General features: G+C 41.7%; 1 protein-coding gene across 4 annotated transcripts; it reads left to right on the top strand.

Annotated features, from left to right (window-relative positions):
* Positions 1-2,247: 2,247 nt before the first annotated feature.
* Positions 2,248-4,626, top strand: LOC148040991 (small heat shock protein, chloroplastic-like). 4 transcript variants are annotated; one of them, XM_087675392.1, is made up of 4 exons: positions 2,248-2,451; positions 2,894-2,932; positions 3,075-3,266; positions 4,021-4,626. In XM_087675392.1, exons 3-4 carry the CDS (start codon positions 3,086-3,088, stop codon positions 4,389-4,391), a joined length of 552 nt encoding a protein of 183 aa, XP_087531518.1. In that variant the 5' UTR covers positions 2,248-2,451; positions 2,894-2,932; positions 3,075-3,085; the 3' UTR covers positions 4,392-4,626. The 4 variants fall into 4 exon arrangements, with proteins under 4 accessions (XP_087531518.1, XP_087531510.1, XP_087531502.1 ...); XM_087675384.1 differs by having other exon boundaries at positions 2,894-2,956; XM_087675376.1 differs by lacking the exon at positions 2,894-2,932 and having other exon boundaries at positions 2,250-2,451.
* Positions 4,627-12,695: the final 8,069 nt, after the last annotated feature.

Raw genomic sequence — 12,695 nt, 5'->3', positions numbered from 1 at the left:
TTTGTGAGCTTTTAGGCTCTTCGATCACTGTTTCTCAAATGGAGGTAGTCTATCTAGGCCTTGTTGAGACACCTCACTGGTGGATTGTAGACCATGGGATTCCATGTTGTATCCCATGGACATTTTTAAAGGTACCTAAGGTGTCCACTTGGTGTTGGAATCATAGATGACTAGCTCACACAAAAAAGCAAAAGTGGACAAATGGAAAGGAGTCCTTATAAGTTGGTTGGGTAGAGCTATAATAAAGGTTATGGTTGCCTCTTTAATCACCCTTTTGGCTATGATTTTGAACCTAAGTCAAAAATCTGATGGAGAGGGAGTTTGTAGACTTCCTATGGGGCAAGCCTTTAGGGATAATAGGCTAGAGATCTATCTCTTGGGCTTTGATCACGAATCCAAAAGTGGAATGAGGTTTGAGAATTCCTTGACTAGCTGACAAGCTAAGGCTTTGATCTTCAACTTGATCAAGAGGATGGAGGAGAACCACCCCTAAACTATCCTATTAAACCTCAAGGGGCTTGGATGGACCTTATTCTTTCCAAGAAGAAAATCAAGTTATCTCAGTTTGAGGTGGCACAATAGATTGTCAATGTGCTATTAGAGAGACCCTTCACCTTAGAAGAGATCAAGAAAGTAGTGCTCAACTTCAAAATATGTAAGTCCCCTGGCCCTGTCTATACGTTCAGTCTTGTCTCTCTTCTCAAGATTATGTTTATGAGTCCAATCTAATCTATTTTGGAACCTAATTCACTTGAGTAATAATCAGTGTGTCTAGTCTTAGTCATCATGCTTCTTGTCATTGACTTCCGTCCTCCATAGCTAGACCTTGCTCAAGGATCTATGTTTCTCAACATGGTATCAGAGCCATGGTGAGCTCGATTTAGCTTAGCTCAATACTCCTCTAGCTCCCTACAACCTCTGGTTAGCTCAACTCCACAAGAATCGTTCATCTCTCACTTCATTTTCATTCTACCATTCTTGACCTTCGTAGCCAACAACACCTACCTCTATTGGAGCAACGATATCTCTTCAATTAGGCCATGTTTCTTTGAGTTTTCTTCTTGTAAACTATTCAAGGAAAAACATGTTCTCTATGTCAATAACAAGTACAAAGGGAAGAAAGACATCATTTGTGACCTCTGCAAAAGAATGGGATACATTGGAAATTTTTGTTATGCCAGGAAAAGATCACATAAGGTCTACCTACTAGCAACTATCAAATAAGAAGAAGACCATGAAGAAGAAGAAGAAGAACAACAACAACAACAACAAGACACCCAAGAGCAGAAGGACAAGCCTCATCAGTCCTTCTATTCCCACTATTCAGACCGACTTCTTAAGCCTTATATGTTCTTGCATGCTTCAATCATAAGCTCCTCATGTTACATGTGCACTATAGCCTTTGCACACTTAGTGAGGCCTTGCGATAGCCTGTAGCTTCATATGATTGGTTTTTTCCATGTCTACACTTAGCAAGATTCTACTCATGACAGCCTTTGTATACTCAATGCTTTTTATGGTTGTGATTGAGAAGGGGTGTTGAGATTTATGCAATTACACTCCTAAGATAGCCTGTTTGTATGGAGCAGTAGGGCAAGGGACATGCAACAACCTAGGAGAAGCTACCTGAATCCTATAGGCACAGTGAGAAAAGGGGAACCATCCTACAACTATAAAATCATGTGCTTGACAATGATGAATGAGATTATACTTTGTACTTTTAGTCTTGTCTCTCTACTCAAGATTGTGCTTATGAGTCCAAGCTAATCTATCTTGGAACCTAATTCACTCGAGTAACAGTCAGTGTGCCTAGTCTCAGTCATCATGCTTCTTATCATTGACTTCCATTCTCCACAGCTAGACCTTGCTCAAGGATCTGTGTTTCTCAACATAGAAAGCTCGAACTCACTAATTGTCACCTCAAGCAAGAAATACTCACACTGTTTTGGAACCCCTTAGGGGCAAGCTATAGGTCTATAAACTTTTTTACAACAAGCTGAGTCTCTTGGCCTAGAGCGAGTTGCATCTAGATGATGCTATATCTACTTAAAGAAAAGTACTCAAATTACCCTTAATAGCCCCTTATTATTGCGTCCCTCTTTAATGCCATAGACTAGAGAAGCGAGCTTAGAGTCCATTTTGTATTAAGGTAATGGCTTACCATAATTATTTTAAAAACGCATTTCGTATTAGGCGTATTTGGTACGAAGGCTCTATGAATTGATAATACTCGAGTCTCGCGCAAAGAAAATAAGAGTCGATTAGGTTTATTTGCGCATTTCTTCTGCTTCTAGGACCTTCGGTTCTCATTTCTTAAAGGCCTGTTCGACACTGGTGTATATTCCTGGCCGCTTCTGTCAGCTCCTTCATTAATCATCTTCCGTAGAAGGCTACTTGCAGCAAGGAGAGGCGAAGGCTCCACACAGAGAACACAGATAAACCTTCATCCAGGTTCATGTCTTAAACATTCCGTTCGTGCTGCAATGGCTGTTCGGTTCCCTTATGGTTTTTGCTTGCATTATCAATGTTCCGTTTGCCTGCACACCTCGATCGCTTATTCCCGTTTTCTGTATGTCTCTTAGAGTTTAATTCTTTTGAAATTGTCTATGGCGCCTGTCTTAAAATCTCCTGTGACGCAAGTTTCCTTGCGACGTTTGGTCCGCTTTCGTTCGTTACCGTTCTCTGACTCTCTTTTATGTGATCTTTGTTCACGGTTTTTCTCACTTGCTACAAGCTCGATTACTTACTTCCGTACTCGATCTTCGTAATTCGTTTTCATAAACCTGCAAACATTGTCCACGGGTTTTTGCAACAATAACGACTCTACCGACATTCTTTTGCTAGGGTTTAACATCTATTAGAGTCTTTCTAATACATTCTCTACCATTGCCAGGGTCTTAATGCCTTATAGGCACTTCTGTTGATCCTTTCGGTACATTTCCTACATCTTCTTTTGGTACGGTTGTATGCAGTGAGGCTGACTTTTTTGCTATGATGACTTCAATAATAATCGTTGCTATTTTGCTGACTTTTTTGTTACGATGACTTCAATAATAATCGTTGCTATTTTGCAGATACCATTCTGATGGCTCTTTTTCGAAGACTCTCTCTTCTTCCTTTGATGAAGGCGTACCATGCTCGTTCGTTCGCTACGAGGGTTGCCGTCGTCCCTTTTAGGGGAAATGACATTCAAGATGCCGTCGACAACCAGATTGTGGACCTTGACGACACTTTGGATAGTGGTACAATTCAGCTTGACCTTCCAGGTGTCTGCTGCGGCTTTGAATAAAATATTGTCAGGGTCTTTTAAGTGTTGTTCTTTCATCTTCCAGTTACAATGTGTTTTCTTTGTCTGAACGAAGAATTAGGTGTAATCTTCATCCTTGAGAATCGAGATGATTTTTCAGGTTTAGGTCATTAGCGTCTTTCAATTGTGTCCATTTGACCTTTTGCATAAATCGCAGTTCATTACACTCCTTTTCGACTAGAGGCTTCTCCATTAAAGTTCTTGTTTATGACATCCAATATTGTCAGGGTTTCTAAGGTGTTGTAACTTGTCCTTTCGTCTTCCAGTATGAATTGTCAGAGTTCGAGTTGTAACTTTACCTTTGGTCTTCCAGTATGAATTCTTGGAGTTTTCCAGTTTGTTTCATTGTCTGAACAAAGAATTCGGTGTAATGTTGATCCTTGAGAATCGGGATGATTTTTCAGGTCTTAGGTCACTAGCGTCCTTCAATTGTGTCCGTTTGACCTTCGGCATAAAGTCGCAGTTTATTACATTCCTTTTGGACCAGAAATTCTTATATCTGCCATTCATTTTTGTTTAGAGGTTTCCCTACCAATGGTATCATGTCTTCCGGTTGCACTGTGAAAGTGTCTGGGAGGTGACATAGTTAGGTGTTGGAGCCAGAACGATTGTCAATTAGAGTTGTCCAACTTGCGGGGGTGTTATACTTCTACCTTGCAAAACTCCGCTGTGAGATTTTTATCATAATCAACGCTCATTTCTTTTCCTTACAGTTCCTGATGAAGATCTCGACGAAGTCGATCTCCGAGCGCCGCCTTACAGAGTCTTTTCCAATGTGGACAGGCGTGACTGGGTAGCCACGCAGGATGATTCCTCTGTCAGGTTCCGGATGGACATGCCCGGGCTGTGCAAGGAAGACGTGCGTGTGTACCTAGACGACAAGAAGCTTGTCATACGGGGAAAATATCCTGAGAACGGAAACAAGGAAGAGGTCGACGTCATTGATGAGGACAATCGTGGCACCTATGATGCGGAAATTTTCCTGCCAGACAATGTGAAGTTTGATGCAATCAGGTCTGAGATGAAGCATGGCGTGCTCCGTGTGATTGCTCCCAAGACGGTGACGAACATTCTGGTCGAGTAAGCTTACTGCTGTGATGGTTTGAGGCAGAAAATGATGACGAAACAGTGTGCATCATTGTAACTCTTCCAGGTTGTATCTAGGTGTTTAGCTTGTTTTGAAGAACATTAGGGTTCTCCCTTTTGGAACTTCTACCTAAACGGAGGCTTGAGAGCTCCTACCGTGAGGAGCATTTCAAACACCACTGCTGTAAATTTTTGTGAAGTTGAAAGGTCAGTTTTGAGTTAAGGTTGTTGCTTATGCTGAGGTGGTTCTCTGTTCGTGCCTTCTGATTTGTGATCTCACCACCAAAGAGGCGAGACTCTTCACATGTATGGTTGAAATGAACCAGTTCAGGTTTTAATGAGTTGACGTGTTCACTGTTGCGAAGTTATTCACCACCAAAGAGGCCAGACTCTTTACATGTATGGTTGAAATGAACCAGTTCAGGTTTTAACGAGTTGACGTGTTCACTGTTGTGAAGTTGTTCACTGTTGGGGGCCGAGGCTTCACACATGCAACGAAACCTTCGCGCTCCAGTTTTGTGCTATTTTGGGGAAACTCACATACGAATGCCTGCAGTTCCATCGGATTCTGGAGTTAATTGAGAATTCTGCTGTCACCTGAAACTTCTAGGGGCCGTTGTTTGTTTGTTGGGTTTAGGTTGGCATTATGCATATAACAAATCATGGATGAATTGTTTTTATGCAATTAGCCAAAGCATGGAAATTTTCCCCATATACAAGAACTTGCTACAAGTCACTTTCCATGTATCAAGTTTCAAGAAAGTAGTGGTTTAATTAAATCTCAAGAAATTAGTGGTTTAGTTATTTATACTGTTTGTTTTCGTTCTTTTCTATGGATGGAGAGGGCGGATCAAGGCATATGGATAATGGAGTCTCAGTGGAGTCTGGAGAAGGGTTTGCATCACTTCCGATGACACTTGACCCGTCTCCTGTCTCTACCATCTTCGCTGGATACCAACTGAAAGGAAAGTTGTTCGCATGCGGCATGGGTGGAAGGAAGTTCCGTGAATTTTTACCAAATATTATTTTTGCGTGCATAGACAGTTCAAAATGCTAAAGGAGTATCATCTTTCGAAAATCTCACGAAAGGAGTGGTACGAAATTATTTGAAAAAACAAACAATACATTTTTGGATTCGTTGTGTCGGCAATGTGGTTCGCAACCAAGCTGGGCAATGCGTCGCCGTCACTTATTGCTCGCTCTGCTTTCAGGCTTTGAACCTGTTACGAACTCCATGAGTTAGCCTGGAGGGAACGGGTTCATTATTGCTCTAGATTATTCGAATTCGATTGCACAGGCAAATGATAGGTTATATAGAGCTGCACAAAAATCTCTCGTCTGTTTTTAGGAAAAATGCGAGTAAATTTGATGGTTATGTAAATAAATTTATAACTACATTGGCATGAAGTGAGAGTAAATTTGATCTTACGCCTACATTCAGATGGCATGAGGACGAAGTCCCACAACTCTGATCGGTCACATGCTTTCTTAAGCATGTTGTAAGCAATCTTTTAACCATTGACTTCTCTAAATGCACGCAACACGACAGCCAAAAAGCACATCATTTTGTTGAGAAGGATAATGTCTAACCCTATTCCCATTTCAAGTTGAGAAGGATGATGGCATGTTCCTATTCAAGTTGAGAAGGATGATGTCTGCTATTCCCATTTCAAGTTAAGGATGATGACAAACATGCCATTAAATGTCAGGAGAAAGAAGCTATTCAAGTAGAGAGAAGAATCGTCCTAAGTTTAGAAATGATAATCGAATGGCCAAGGACGTGGCAAAGTCCCAAAACATTACTAACAAAGTAAACAACACTCCTTAGAATATGGCAATCAACAAGAAGAAAAGGTGCTACCTAAAAAATTGGCCACAAATTGTTGGTCAACAAGAATTATTTTGCAATCCTTGATGAAGAGAATGAAGGAGAGGAAGAGGATGAATGAGAGAGAAGAGGAGTTGTGTGCCTTTGAATAGGTTTACCATGGAAAGGCTAGCTTTGAGTACTTGGAAGGTGGGGAAGCTAAGACGGATGCATGTCACTTTGTCACATCAACGATGTTATGGCCTCTATATATATATATATATATATATATATATATATATATATATATATATATAGATCGATCGACTATTTCCCAGTGTCAAGCAATCCTATCTTTGTGCCTTCGAATCCTACTTGCATAGGCAATGCCAGATCAACCTTCTCTCTCTCTCTCTCTCTCTCTCTCTCTCTCAGAGCAGGGCGTCAGTAGGCGGCGGGATCATCAATGGCGGGAATAAATGTGGTTTACGGTGATGGCGGGTGGAGTGCAAGCCAACAGGCAGTAGCACACCACATGGGCTCTCTCGATATCTCACATCCAAGACCTCTCAATATCACCACGCCTTCTCATAGTTGCAGTGGATCATGCCTACCTATCATTCATCATTGACCTCCAATTCATTGACATGCAAACACATCATGTAGCTCATTGACACCCGAGATACCTCTTTTCCAGAGAGAGAAAGGATATCTATGAGGCGGAGATCCTTAGATTGTTACATGATACAGACCCCAACGTTCTATTATAGGAGATGTCTCAGTAGTTCAGCGAGGCCCTACACATCGCTGCAGGTGCAGCCTTCCCACACTCACGACCCATATAGAGAGCCTCCACTGGGGTGACCTCGAAACAACTGGTATGATGATGAGTGCCGTGAGACCAAAGCATGACTTCAGAGAGATATCACTGGGGTCCACTACCCACAAACAAGCACAAATACTTTTAGGCGCCTCACATGGTGGAAGAAGAGAACATTCTTGGTCTAGCTAGAGCGAGACCTACATTAGCTATTCTTAAACCAAGATTCTAGAGAGGCTTGGAGGCTTTTCAGAGAGTATTGCCTGACCACACCTATTAAGTCCACCGCCACATGGAAGGAGTATGCATCTAGTCTTTATATTGTGGAGAGCCACCTCTTTCTAATTCACCTAAGCTTTGTCCAAAGGCCACCACTTTCTTTATAGAAAGTAGGGTCCGCGAGGCCATTGACAGACTTAGCAAAGGAAAGGCGCAAGATCATAATGGATTAGTACCTGAGCACTTGATCCATGCTAGAGTTTTGGTGGTAGGATTCCTAGCTTACATGTTTAACAGAGCCATGTGTGAAGATCTACCAGAGAAGAGCTGGAGCACGAACACTATTGTGCCTATCCTCAAGTCAAGGGACCCTACTTCACCTAGTAACTATCGAACTATCATGGTTAGGTATACATTGGCTAAGCTATATGCTTCCATCCTTGAGCATGAGTTAAGTAGGTGGGCATAGATGCGGGATCTTAGAGCACACGGACATGCTGGGTTTAGGAGAGGCTTCTCCACATTGGATCACATCCTCACACTCAGAGTGATCATTGAGGAGGGAAGGATCCATGGTTGACAGACCTACTACTTCTTTGTGGACTTCCACAAAGCCTTTGACACAGTACCGATAGAAAGGCTAATGCATAGATTGCATGCCATGGAAGTACTGAAAGAGCGAAGTTGGGGTCTTTTGGCACTATATGAGAGGGTTGTGGGCAGAGTACGGACACCTAAGGGCCTTTTGACACCTATTTACTCCACCATTGGGGTGAAGTAGGGATGCCTCCTCTTGGCTTGTACATTGATGGGATTGCTGATTATATTTCACAGGAAGGAGATGGAGGAACTCCACTAGCTGGCATCTAAATACCTCTCCTATTGTATGCAGATGAGATTGTATTGATAGCCAACTCTCTAGAGGGTCTACATAGACACTTGGATGCATTACACTCCTATAATTTAGACAATGGGCTTTTAGTGAACCTTGGTAAAACCAAGGTGATGGTATTTTATGCTATACCACAATGGGCCAGGAGATTAACACCTAAATTCACATATGGACCTAAGGAGCTGGAGTATGTGGACTCTTATACATACCTAGGAGTCTTATTTATAGGGCCCACCTTTTCTATGCGAGAGGCAGGAGACATTAGATTGACTCGGGGATACATAGCCCTAGGTGGTTTGCTCGAGGGGGTCACTCATACATATATGTATATATAACGTGAGTTCAAAATAAGGGGTTTTTAAAACACCATTTTTATACATTTTTTACATACAGAAGGGTGTCATATAAAGGGGCTACTTATAGATTGAATAGAAAAGGGTTGTGTTTTATTCAAGAAAAATTCACCGATTAGGATATTTATAAATAGGCCATGAACACACGTTATATAGAGAATATATATATAGTGAACCCTTGGAGGTGGCTTGGAGAGGATGTGCGCACAGGTGCAATTCCAAGAACCCCGAACCAAGCTATGGCTCTTTGATACACTGGTCACATCCACACTACTCTATGGAGTATAGATATGGGGGACCGCGTCTTGACCACCGTAGCAGATCAAGGTGCACTTATGACGGATGGAGGTTGATGGAGAAACCCCTAGTGTCCATAATATCCAAGATGATAAGATGTAAGGCCTCAATTCCACATGAGATCATCACAACTGCGCTAGTAGCTATATCGATTGTGGTAGAGGCCCTCACCTGATTGGCCGCATACATACATAGCCTATGGGACTTATCTAAACACAAATATGCACGGTTGGCTCTTGAGTCCTCCATGCAGCTTGTTAGAGAGGGTGATGCTTCATGTTGGCATGCATAGATGTCAGCCTGGTTTGAGCTACATGGATTTAGCATGGACAAGTTACCCCCCTTCAAGTACTCCCTTGATGCACCATCTCTTGATTTGAGCAGGTTAGAGATTCGCAAGATCATTAGGATGGATCTTACACAATTGGATATCAGGCAGACATGGTTGATGCCAGGGCAGGAGCTAGGGTAAAGATGGCTTGCTACCACGAGCATTCTCTTCATAGTACAGATGATGGATTTATTGTTCACTCAAGATACATGGACACCCACCTTTCCCATGGGATCGGATATACTATCAACTAGTTGCACACCTCCTCACATCAACTAGAGATTGAGACTGGCAGATATAGGTCCATCCCACGAGAGGAGTGCATATGCCAGATATGTTAGTTAGAGCTAGAGATAGAGGAGTATTATATTTTCCGCTACTGCCCAGCATGAGAGATCTGTGGCCGTTTTCACTGTCTTTAGAGATGGATTTGGACCATTGTTCAGAGTCATGTCATTGATTAGGGATGCCTTGGCCTCTTTCTCCTTGAGATATGATGGCTTCGTGACATGCCCCTCAAGAGTATAGCTACTCTAGAACATTGAGGCCCTTTATAGAGGTAGCTCACAAACTTCTTTGCAAAGGAGACTCAAGAGACTTTAGTATAGTCACATCCCCAGTCCACATGAGAGACTCTCTCACCGCCATAGTCCACACACAAACAAGGAGTATTGATTGATCGGGCTGTTTAGCTTAGCCGGTCGAGACATCCTAGGTCTTAACATAGACACAGACGACACCTTTATAGGTGGATACATGGGATTATTCCTCGGCCAGGCCCTTCATACCCACGAGATTGTACCATGTGGAGCTCAGTGTGTGTAGATAGAGCTCTATGTTTTACATATAGCGATAGTTAGTTTCCTTTCTTATTTTGCTTTGTGCTACATATTTTGCCCAAATAGTTGTACCATCATACACATGATTGTAACTCAGGGTCTCGTAGGTCATTTTGGCCTTTTGTAGATGTTAATATATCATATCATTTCATCTCTCTCTCTCTCTCTCTCTCTCTCTCTCTGTGTGTCTCTCTCTCCCCCCTCCATAGCAAGGTGTCATCAACACCTTGGTGGCATCATTGGTGGAGGCAATGACACTAGCAATGGGAGTAGAGGCAACAGAGCAAAGTGTCATCAGTGGAGGCAATAGTGTTAGCAGCAAGAGTGGAGGTGGTTTATGGTGGCGATAGGTGGCACATGGCATAAACGATAGTAAGTGGCATATGACAACAATGGTGGCCAACGAAGAGAGAGAGAGAGTAGAGTAGTTTATTATCATTCATGGAAGGACAAATTATTACCCGTGGGACCTTTCGAGATATACAATGATTCTCTACCCCATGGTAGGAAAGGGTAGCTACGATGAAAGAACGATCTATGCAGTGTGGTTCTCCTGAAAGCGTAACATGCGGGTGATGAGAGCCCCTAACTTTGATATAGGAGTAGTGGTTAGAAACTAGTGAAGTGGCCCCTATAAAGGGATATCAAAGTCAGCCCGTATGTGTGCATATGCTGGGCATGTCATGTGCTCCTCTGATTCTACACTCTGTAGTTCACACAGCTTGCATAACCTCGTCTCTCTTGCCTGTCCACTCCATGCACCTGTCTCAATCAATAAAGTGTGTGATCGAGTTCGAAGTCGTGCAATACTCCTTCTAAATACTACTGAGAATAGGTTGGCTATGTATGGCTGCGTGTGTGCCTCTGCCTACATGTAGGATTCCCAACATGAAGGATAGATATACACACTGTAATAAGCAAGTTTCCCATTTGCTCCCTTTCTTTGATGTTTTGCTTGATACGCTCGTAAGAGGTCTGATTGAAATGTGTCCATGCATATATATTTGGATGCCATATCTAGATATCTATCCACTCCCCACCCTTTAAACCATTTTCGCATATCGAGCACCCATCCTGTTGAAAGCACATTGCTTTTCCATGTTTTCTGTGAGAGAGAGAGAGAGAGAGAGAGAGAGAGAGAGAGAGAGAGAGAGAGAGAGAGAGAGAGAGAGAGAGAGAGAGAGAGAGAGAGAGAGAGAGAGAGAGAGAGAGAGAGAGAGAGAGAGAGAGAGAGAGAGAGAGAGAGAGAGAGAGAGAGAGAGAGAGAGAGAGAGAGAGAGGTTTATTTTATTTAAAAATAATCGTGTTTTAATGTTTTTAAAAAACTATAGTTATATTTTTAAAAATTAATAGAGAAAGAGAGAGGTTTATTTCATTTAAAATAATCATGTTTTAATGTTTTTAGAAAACTGTAGTTATATTTTTAAAAATTAATGGAGAGAGAGAGAGAGAGGTTTATTTCATTTAAAAATTATTGTGTTTTAACGTTTTTAAAAATTAGTTATATTTTTAAAAATTAATTGAGGAGAGAGAGAGAGAGAGCAAGCGAGAGGCTTATTTCATTTAAAAATAACCGTGTTTTAATTTTTTTAAAAAATTGTAGTTATATTTTTAAAAACTTATATATATATATATATATATATATATATAGAGAGAGAGAGAGAGAGAGAGAGAGAGAGAGAGAGAGAGAGAGAGAGAGAGAGAGAGAGAGAGAGAGAGAGAGAGAGAGAGAGAGAGAGAGAGAGAGAGAGAGAGAGAAGGGAGGAAATAGAGAGAAGCAAGGGAAGCGAAGTTGCTATGCTTCACAATGCCACTAAGTGGCATAGTGTTCAATGCACATGGAATGCTAGTTTGGATATTATTGCAATTAGGAAAGTAGAGTCACATTTGTGTTGATTAAAGACATGCTCAACTTGACTGCGTGATGGTGTAAGGGAGATGGTAGCATGATAGCGGTATTTGTCGAGAGTTATTCAACTAGAAGCTCGTAGTGGATTCTTGTATATGGCACAAACTCATTGGAAGAGAGGGGTGGCCTAACGGAGGATCTCACGACCAACATGTTTTGTAGAAGAACAATAGTGTGATGCTTGGTGATTGGAATATGACTCTCTTAGAAGGAGACCAAACCGTTCACACATAAAAGAAAGCATGATAGCCTAGGAGAGGAAAATTTGGTATGATAACCTAGGAGAGGGAAAGTTGTAATGATATGACTCTCTTAGAAGAAGACCAAACTATTCACACAGGGGAGAAAGCATGATAGCCTAGGAGAGGAAAAGTTGGCATGATAGCCTAGGAGAGGGGCAATTGACATGATTTGCAAGTTTCCCACGAGTTGATTGACATTGATGTTGCCTTAAGTGGTTGTAGTAAACTTCCTTACATATGGCACAAACAAGTTGGTATGTCATGGAGAGCTCGTAGATTGGATAGAATTTATCTCAATAATGGTGCATGTTGGGTGATGTTCGATATCGAGTGGATGACATTGTTTGAGATAGATTTATCAAACCACATTCTTGTCCTATGTATGTTGTGGCTAGGAGGTAGAATTGATGATGGTGGGCCCCCTTATTCAGAGTCAACATGTTGTATTTCGAAAAAGAAACCTATCCACAATAGCTCAAGTGATGCATGGAAGAGAGCAAGCAACTCCAATAGTGACCTTGTAAGAAACCGATGAACTATAATGCTACCATTATTAAAGGAGTTGAAATCGTGGTAACAATTAGTCTAGAATA

This window comes from Lygodium microphyllum, chromosome 1 (assembly GCF_053477565.2).
Source record: "Lygodium microphyllum isolate KBCC chromosome 1, Lygodium_microphyllum_v1.1.10, whole genome shotgun sequence".
In the NCBI taxonomy this organism is placed as follows: domain Eukaryota; kingdom Viridiplantae; phylum Streptophyta; class Polypodiopsida; order Schizaeales; family Lygodiaceae; genus Lygodium; species Lygodium microphyllum.
This window is presented reverse-complemented; position numbering and strand designations above follow the sequence as displayed.

Bases quoted from the DNA above. Each gene is read 5' to 3' on its own strand.
- LOC148040991 (XM_087675392.1), top strand. From the start codon at position 3,086: ATGGCTCTTTTTCGAAGACTCTCTCTTCTTCCTTTGATGAAGGCGTAC. The intron at 3,267-4,020 runs GTGTCTGCTGCG...TTTTCCTTACAG, and splicing joins AATTCAGCTTGACCTTCCAG to TTCCTGATGAAGATCTCGAC.